Source organism: Haliotis rufescens, unplaced genomic scaffold, assembly GCF_023055435.1.
Source record: "Haliotis rufescens isolate VD_foot unplaced genomic scaffold, xgHalRufe1.0.p SCAF_18, whole genome shotgun sequence".
Taxonomy (NCBI): domain Eukaryota; kingdom Metazoa; phylum Mollusca; class Gastropoda; order Lepetellida; family Haliotidae; genus Haliotis; species Haliotis rufescens.
The window spans coordinates 23,204,981-23,214,576 of NW_025963868.1; the positions used below are offsets into that span (position 1 = coordinate 23,204,981).

General features: G+C 39.5%; 1 protein-coding gene across 5 annotated transcripts in view; it reads right to left on the reverse strand.

The window, feature by feature from the left end:
• Positions 1 to 7,149, reverse strand: part of LOC124132897 (dynein axonemal heavy chain 8-like) — a 180,897-nt gene extending 173,748 nt beyond the window's left edge. For 3 of the 5 annotated variants that reach the window (XM_048398431.1, XM_048398435.1, XM_048398434.1), the window contains exons 1-3: positions 7,012 to 7,149; positions 4,659 to 4,846; positions 865 to 999 (exon numbers count right to left, since the gene is read on the reverse strand). In XM_048398431.1, the coding sequence (XP_048254388.1) occupies positions 865 to 999; positions 4,659 to 4,811 (288 nt within the window). In that variant the 5' untranslated portion in view covers positions 4,812 to 4,846; positions 7,012 to 7,149. Of the gene's footprint in view, positions 1 to 864; positions 1,000 to 4,658; positions 4,847 to 6,325; positions 6,346 to 6,636; positions 6,749 to 7,011 lie in introns of those variants that run through there. The other 2 variants (XM_048398432.1, XM_048398433.1) reach the window with 2 other exon arrangements.
• Positions 7,150 to 9,596: the final 2,447 nt, after the last annotated feature.

Sequence of the window (9,596 nt, forward strand, 5' to 3'; positions counted from 1 at the left end):
CCTCCATAGGTCGCGTCTAGTGAACAGTAAGAAGACTTTGACCACCCAGTATTCATGGTTTTTGAGCCAATCAGGTGTTAGCTTTCTAACATAATTCAGCTTCATTTCTTGTCCACCTTGATTGGGAAAGAATACAAAAATTCCTTGTGTGATACTCCCTTTTGGGATTAGATGCCCCTGGGCTCAGATTTGACAGGTACATAATAAATTAGGGCTGGGACAATACACCAACTGTGAGATCCGATACATATCATGATACCTTACTCAAGATCCGATATGTATCACGATACTTGCATACCGTATATATACTCTTATCTGTGGTGCGAAGCCATCTTTTTCATAGACAGGATGGCCAAACACCTGGCACACTGACGATCGATTTACAGTTGGCAGTGTCAAGTTTGGCACAAGAAATGAAAAAAATTATGTTTTCACTATTAACTTGCACTACTGATTAGTGTTTAGTGGAACAGTTATTAAAGAAAAAAATTTAAGCCCAGAATTGATATAATTTACTCAGTGTGCGACTTGTATCAAGAAGTGAAAAATCACGATCCAATGATGCCACCACTATAATATGTCCGCAACAATATAATGACGTAGCCGTATATATCCACAAAAAGAGAAACAATTAGATCAGAAATTTCATCTGATGCAATCTTCTAAGGAGGTGTCCTCAGGTACAGAGAAGCATGATATCAGAGTAAAATATCTGATTTATGAGATTGACCCAAAGACAAATTGCAATATTCAAGGAGATTGATTACATGTGAGTATAACACCATATATATATTCAATGGCTAAAAATTCGTTATTGGAGCAGTGTCATACAATTAATTAATTCATGATATTACAACATCCTACCCTGTCTGAGTCCAACACAAACTCCTCTACGACTGATGTGTCCAGCTTCAGGTAATTGGCTACAATTGTCAGAACATGTTTGTGAGCTTTATCGAAGCGCTGCCGTCGTGATTCCCTGTTTTCTTTGGCCCTGGCCTGGTAGTCAAATATAAAAAAATACATAAATATCAGAATGGAATGAATTGTAAAAATACAAATGCCAAAGTATACTGAACCGCAAAAGAAACGCGAGTACTGTGTGACTGTGAAATATGGTTTATTCACAAAGCGACAGAGAGGTCAATTATGATAAGTCTGAGACAGTTCATGTTTTGCATGCACATTGACCACAGTCCATGGAACGTTCTTGCAAGTTCTTGCTTTGGGCCGATCACACACATGGAAATGCTGAGGTGGAAAATGTCAGTACCTTGTATGCCCTCCCTGGGTGTTCAACACAGCCATACACCCATGGTACATGGAGTGTAGCAGGCGGTTCACGAAGGCCATAGGCACCTGTGCCCACACCCTGATGAAAGCTGCCTCCAGATCAGCACGAGTTCTTGGTGTTGGTACCACCTGGTTCAGCCGTCTCTGTATTTCATCCCACAGGTGCTCGATCGGGTTTAAATCCGGGCTCATAGCCGGCCATGGCATGGTTTGGATGTTGTGCTGGTGCAGGAAGTTCCTGGTGAGCCTGGCCGTGTGGGGACGCGTGTTGTCCTGCTGGAACACATGGTTCTAGTGACGTGCGAAGTAGGGAACGATGTAAGGTCTCAGGATCTGGTCAATGTAGCGTTGCGGTGTGATGTCATTCCCCCTGCCAGCGCCAATATTGTGAAACACATGAGGGCCAATTCTCTGGTTCAGGCCTATAGAACCCCAAACCATGATGCTCTGACCACCCCACGGGTCTCTTTCCATGACTCAATGGTCCATATAACGTTCACCCCTCCTTCGCCACACCCTCACTCTCCGAACAGACGTGGATCCACAATACTGGCTGTCGTCAGAGAAGACAATTGTCCTCCATTGTTGATGCCGCCAATGTCGGTGTTGTGTAGCCCATTGCAGCCGTGCCTGGCGGTGGCGGGCGGTGAGGATGGGCACTCGAGCGGGCCGACGGCAATACAAGTTGTTGGTACTCAGCCGACGTCGTACTGTATCGTCACTGATCGGTCGCCTTCTAGTGCCAATGGTGTTTCGAGCTGTCACACTGGCTGGTCTGAAGCGATCCCGTAGGTGTTGGCGGTGGATGAACCGTTCCTGCCTGGGCGTGGTCACTCTGCAGTACTGTTTGTGATGTTGTAGCGCTGCTGCAGACGGTGGATGGTGCTGACGTGAACATTGAAAGTGTTGGCCACAACCTGGGACCGTTGTCCAGCTTGTAATCAACCAATCGCTTGTTCTCTCTGTTGTGTGGATAATCAAGGCATACCTGCCACATCAAAATTACGAGTGCCAAAAAGGCAGTTCAAGTTGCTTTTTATACCCATAGCCTCCATGAGTTACACGTGCATGTTGGTGTCCACGGCAAAGCATGGTAACTGTCACCCACGGCCTTGGACAAGGCTGCGTTGTGGCGACTAATTTCAGGCCTCGTTGTACCGTTCGATGTCTCACAAACGCATCAGGACGTCACGGAATATTATCACCTACAGTCTTGACATATATTTTCCGCATTTTACCATATAAAATTTATATTTTACAATCTCGCGTTTCCTTTGCGGTTGAGTATACTATACTTGAGAATAGGAATGGTAATTATCTAAGAATAAATAGAGACAGCCCATTGAGATACCATGTTGCATTTTGCCATGGATACTATACATGGGGGGGCACTTACACCCCAAATATGTGCATAATTCAGGAAACAATCTGCATTTTATTAGTAAAGAATCGGTCAATTAATTTATTCTTTTGGTTGAAAACCTGCCACCAAATTATTTAACTACGGGTTTTTTTCATAAATACAGTTGAACCTCGTTGTCTCGAACCTGTGGTGACGGGGAAAAAAGTTCAAGTTATCAGGGGTTCAAGATAACCAACAGAGTGAATTTGAAAACCAAACATCATGTTACTAGAAATTATTACCTGGTCAGGACATAACACTGCTGTTAATGAAGTGGGCGGCATATCATTGATCCTAATGTCTCCATCTCGATTGGCGTCATTGTTCAAGTCATATCTCGAATAATAGATTCACTAACATAATCTTAATTCGTTTTACCCATTTCTCAATTGTCACATTGGCAGTCACGTGAGAACACTTGCTGCCAATGTGTATACACTTAATCAGCTTGATGTAAGGCGTGCTTGTTACATAGGAGATAAACCTACTGTGTTTTGAAATTTGATGTAGTCCCACTGAAGAGTAGTTACCTCTTTCTTTCAATTTGAACAGAGTGCTTTAGTGCAAGGTTCCAAATTAAAATAAAGAGGTCTGGCTGGTATTAGAGACCCAGCATGTATTAGAGGAAATATAGATACGTTTTACAGTTCATAACGGGGTGATCGATCGGCAGACATTTTTTTATGAATCGATAATATGTAAGATTCGACACATCCAGTTCGACAGATTCGAGTATATATAATGATAAATATAGAAGGAATTAGCAGGGACCTGAAGGTGAGTTCGAGGCAACCGTGAATTTGACACATCCAAGTTTGACACAAGGTTCGACTGTACGGAAACATGACGGTATGCTTCAACATGTTCAAAAAGGGAGGTGCAGACTCCTGCACCTCACCCCAGGTCTGCATATGATTCAATCTCATTAAAATCAGATCTAAGTTCTCGCTGCCGCTAAACGAAGATCTGAGGACATCCCATTATGGACTACATCAGAATGACCTTTCGCGAACTTTGACCGACCACTGAAACGACCAACTAGAAGTCGACATCAGCCAATTAGAAAGCAGCTTTCTCGAGGTTAACGGCACTTGTTTTAACATGATTTCCATTTCATACTATGCTTGAAAAATATGTTGACAGAGTTCTCGATTAAAATTTTGAAAACTGAACAAACGGACATTCCGGAATGTCTAATATATATTTGCGATTGTACGGCAGTGCTTCCCATGTACTGTGCAACGCCTCCTCCATTCAAATGTATATCCCACGGAAGCGAGAGATAGATGATAATTTTTATGGAATTAGTCATAAGGGCCATAACTGTCGTTCAGAATATCCTGTGTTAATGTTTTCGAGGTTGCATGATTAGAAAACACATTCCGACTGTCACTTTCATGATCTGGTAAGCGACACTTTGATTGGACGGATGAAAGGTCGTTCTGATGTGACCTGTAATGGGACGTCCTCATATCTTTGTTTAGCGACAGCGAGAACTAAGATCTGATTTTAATGAGATGGCATATGATTAATATTAAGGTTACAACAAGAAACACTAGAGGTGTAAGGATACGGTAGGGGTCATGATACGACACATATCCCAATACTAAGGGTGCGATATGACATGATATGATTTGTATCCCAATACAATACTTTAATTTCATTTGTTGATTTACTTTCTTTTTCCAGGTGAATCACAACCATGAATCATTTGTTATTAAATTTCAGAGATCAAGGATGGGATATTGTAGGGCAGAAACATATAGGCTAGAGGGCACTGTGAATGTTATGCTATTTATAGCCAACCAGGAAATACAAGAGAATCTGTGTGAGCTGGTGGCTGAACAGTTTCTGTTATTATTATACACATGTTTCCACACCAATATAACTTGTAATGAAATGTATCGGGATACAGGTGACGTAAATTGATGTATCTTCTCAAGAGCAGAGAAAACCCTGTTACCTGTTTCTCTTTCATTGTTTCCGCTGGTAGGACCTGTCCAACAGTACTCCGTCTTCGCTGTCTTAAAACAGCTGTACTGTGACTCCGTTCCTGAAGGAAGTCTTGGGTGGAGGACTGTAAGTCCCCTCTGGTGGGCTCTTTCAGGAACGACATCTTGTTATCACACCAACACTACTCTGGCATAGTATCTGAAAACATATTCATAAAGAATTTAGGCTTTGCTATTATCAGACAATAAAAGTCATGAAATTATTGCGAACATAAAATCAATGCAAAAAATGTGAGTGTGACTGTCCCTTGTTCTCATTAATAATAAAAAGCAAAACACTACTCACACTTTGAACATATCCGGTAAAGCAAAAGCAGTTATGGTGATTACATAACCTTCTCATTTAGTTCAAAGCATTGTGTTAACTTGTGGGACATCACTTGAAACCTGTACAAGTTTGGTTGGTGACCTGACCTATCTCATTTGAATACTAGTATGCCATATTGGAATCTCCTACTTTTGACTTCATGTCAAGCAGTTGAAGTTCAGTTTGTGAAGATGGCAAATGATATTATTCAATCAAACTGCTATCACCCCAAATTATATCAAGTCCACACAGTGTTAGAAATTGGCACTAGTCCTATAGTCCTTGCCAAAGTGCCCAAAAGTAAAGGTATCATAAGGACCAGAAGAAATTAGCCCTTTTTAAGGGTCTTGCTATATGTTATCATTTTAAGGACTAGTCGACTAAAACTGTTAGTTTCTAACGCTGTCTACAGTCTTGGTGTCATCTTTCGCCGATTAGCATTTATAGTTAAAAGGCAGGGCAACTCGCATTCATTTCATGACTCATTTATGGCGTCTAAATTTGGATAAATTAATTTCATGATTTACAGTAACAGCATTCGTGAATTTAACCACTTGTCCGAAGCCTGGGTTTCTTAAAGTTCTGTTCGGTCTAGTGAGCTCAGTTACTGTTATTTTCAGTAGATAACAGTGATAATGTATGGACTTTCATAAGCAAAGTCAACAAGACCAAAAGATCTAATCTTCAATATGAAACTCTTCTGTAGGCTTCAGAATGTTGTCAATATTATAAAAAATATTTATTTGTCTGTCTGAAGCCAACAGAAGAGTTTCATATTGAAGACAAAAAACTCTTAATATGAAATTGTTGGCTTCAGAAGATTTTTAATATTTATTAAAGATATGAAGGCATGTAATAACAACGCTCATTTAGGCTAGCAAATTCAAGAGCAGGGATATATCCAGGCTTCCAACTAAGTAAGTGCCCCTGACAGGCAAATTGGGGAGGAAATTGTTACTTTGCAAGTTTGGTTGATTTGCTTAAATTCAGATGTATTTTGAGATAGCTTTTAATGCAATAATATAAAAACTAAGCATAAAACCTTCTATCTCTTTATTGGTCCTGTTATGAGGGAAATAAAGGGTATCTCTACAAAGCTATGATTTGTTATATTAACATGAATTGGGACATTTGTAATTTCAATTTGGGAATTTTTAAAGACATTTGCTGCAGACTTAGGGCAGGCTATCGGCTCTGAACAAATCTAGATAAATCCCTGCAAGAGGTATTGTCAAAAACTAAACTCTTAAAAAAACCATCCATAACAACTCAGTTTGTGACGGAAAAATACATTTACCTGAAGAAACTTACAATAAATTGTCAGATTCTAGTTTACATGATTGACCAGATCTGATTGCCTGTCAGTCAAAATGCTGGTTTTCTTCAACCTTGTTCAGTTTAACGAGGAATCTACAAGGTTAATGGTTTGGAAGAATATCCACCATAGTTGTTTGGAATATTTTTAGACAAGAATGAATGATCATCTGATAATGGTCGATTGAAAATGGCCGGATAAACAAGATGGCACCAAATTATTATACTGCAGTCTTATCAATCATGCTGTCATGACCCCCTCCCCACAGTCAGATATAAAATAACGAATTAACACAATGTAAAATTACCTTTTATCACCGATGTGACATTTTCATGCTAACGTTAGCACAAAATAGTGAAAGCCGCATTCAATCACTGTCAGTGTCTGACGTCTAACAGCGTTCACGTACGACGTGTGTTGATATCGCTACGCGCATAAGCGTCGTGTGTACAAGACTAACGCAAAAACTAAAGACAAAAGTGACAACGAATGAAAAATAATTGATAATGTCGAATATCCTTATACCTACACTCTTGTGGCTGTAATTTGATACGGATATTGCATATGCATTTACATTGTTACGGAACTAACTTCCACGGCGGTTGTAGGCCATCTATCGCAGCATTGTTGCGGAAATTCACGTTTCACTGATGCAGATGCTTGTAAATCAAGATAAACTAACCCGTGTATCTTTCTTGTGGTACAAGCGTGACCAATGTGGGATGTCTCTGACACGAAAGCAAAACTTCAAACACTTCTTGAAAGTTTTGAAAATAACTCTCTCAGACAAAATACACGTCTGCCGCACAGGCAAGAGCGCCACCTGTGGTGAAACAATGAACGTTAAAAGAGTTATTCGCCCCTGAATGTTTAATAAATATAGTATAAATATAAACAAATATATTGTTTGAACAAATTACTATACTTTAATTATGTTTGAAACCAGTGTTTTCTTTGGGAAAATACATGACTTTTTTCAAGGAAGTGGACAATATCACTTCATTACACCAGAATTTATTCTATATGTATTAGATTGATCTATACCAGGTCACGTCTGTTTCGTCCGTAAAGATCCGGGTTAAAATAGGTCTTCAGGAACCCATGCTTGCTGTAAACGGCGACTATGCTTGCGTAAGAAGCGACTAACGGGATCGGGTGGTCTCGCTGACTTGGTTGATGCATGTCATCGATCCCAATTGCGTGGATCGATGCTCATGATGTCAATCACTGGATTGTCTGGTCCAGGCTCGATCATTTACAGACCGCCGTCATATAGGTGCAATATTGTCTGAGTGCGACGTTAAACAACAAAATAACAACAACAAAAACAATATTATAGGTCAAATCAACGACATATTGAATTAACCTCAAGTGGCCTGGCCCTTCATTTCTGACACTGAGGTCATATTAACCTTGAAACAAGAAGAGAATTAATTGATAAGTTAAAGATTGTTTAGTCCGGATCAGACTCGATTATTTACAGACAGCCGTCATATAGCAGGAATATTGCTTGGTGCGGCGTCAAACTACAAACAAAATCTCATTAACGCATGCAGCTGTGCGTGAGTTCCTCCGCGGATGACTTCACATCCTATAATTGTGTTCACATTTTATAACTTTCTAATCAAACAACGCAGTGACAAAATGTGTCTGCAATTTGTTTATTTTTTAATTCCGACAGACATGTCAATGTTTCGATCAGGTCTACTGTGAATGTTGCGCAATTCTTCCTATCTACGAATTGAAGAAAATATGCAATACAACCGTTGTTAAAGTTTCGAAGATATGTTCGTTATTCTATATCTATTACAAAAACCTTAGGTGACACTTGGTTGCATATATTATATTTATTTTTATATCGAAATTTCTCGTCATTTCAATTCCTTGTATATTTACTCGTAATTTCGATTTTGTAATCGTTACTTCATTAATTATTCCTTCATTATATATTTTTCCGTTGCTTCGAGTTTCTCTCTCGAAACTCGCAATTTCGATTATTGTATCGTTATTACAAAAACTCGAAATTTCCTTTTTTCCTCTCGTTATTTTAATTATTTTCTCGAAATTACGAGTTTTTCTCGTAATTTCAAAATTTCGAGGAAATGATGGAGATGACGAAAACAAAAATCGAAATTTTGAGTTTTTGAAATAAAATTGAAATAACGAGAAAATAATCGAAATGGTGAGAACAAACTCGTTAATTCGAGAAAATACTCAAAGTAATAGGAAAGTACTCGAAATATCGAAAGTAATTGAAATAACGAGAAATTTCGATTTTAAAAAATTAATGCAATGAAAGTGGCACCATTAGACTCTCGTAATTCATGACCTACATGTATTAGAAATCCTGCCTGCGCTCCACTTTCGCAGGTGTCCGCCATTTTCTGTTCCGATTTAACGTCCAGAAAAAAGATACGCGGGGATGTCACGTGACAAGCTCGCGTGAACAAACGTCCAAAAACAACGTTTTAAGGTAATGTAAATATAGGTCAGTTGTTGCGTATACCACGCGTATCTTCCAGAAAATACAATTTTAAAAACCTCATTTAGCACTTATTGAAAATATGCTAGCGAAAGCTGTATCGTGTAAGTATTAAGTTAGGCCCCAAGAGGTTTTACTGTGTCGGGGGTCGATTTCACGTGAAAAGAAAGCAAATAGCAAAGACAGGCCTTCCTATTTATCAGAGTGAAACGAGGTGAGAGGAAATAGGGTAGCACTTCGCGTTCAAGCTTAAGATTATTGCACTTATAACATGCATTCACGTATGTGTGTGTGTCTATCATAATCCCTGCTCTACAACATGGTACATGCATTGAGCATTTGGACGTGCTTGCCTTGGATGAACCATGCACTATACACAATTGCTAAAACAAACTGTGGAACTCTCCTGAGTTATATGATGAAATTCCTTATCACGCTTGATAGATTTGCATATTGAATAGTTGCTTTCAGGATTCTCAGAAACTGTCCCGAAGGAAGTAGATGGAAAACTGCTCCTTGAATTGCCTCAGGCAGATTTTCTGATTCCTTCAACATGTGTACCCACCTTGCTACAACATCAGGCATATGTGCAATATAAAGAAACAGAAGCCAACACAGAAGATCCTTTCAGAAACTGGTGTGCACTGAAGTAAGCTGCCCTGCCCCTGTTTCACTACTGGCCCCTTGTTCTTGAACGAGAACTTTGCATATTGTGCCTGGTGGGTGCAATTCAAAAACAGATTTCCCAAAGTTTGCAGCATCAATTGTCAGTGGCTTGCATTTCA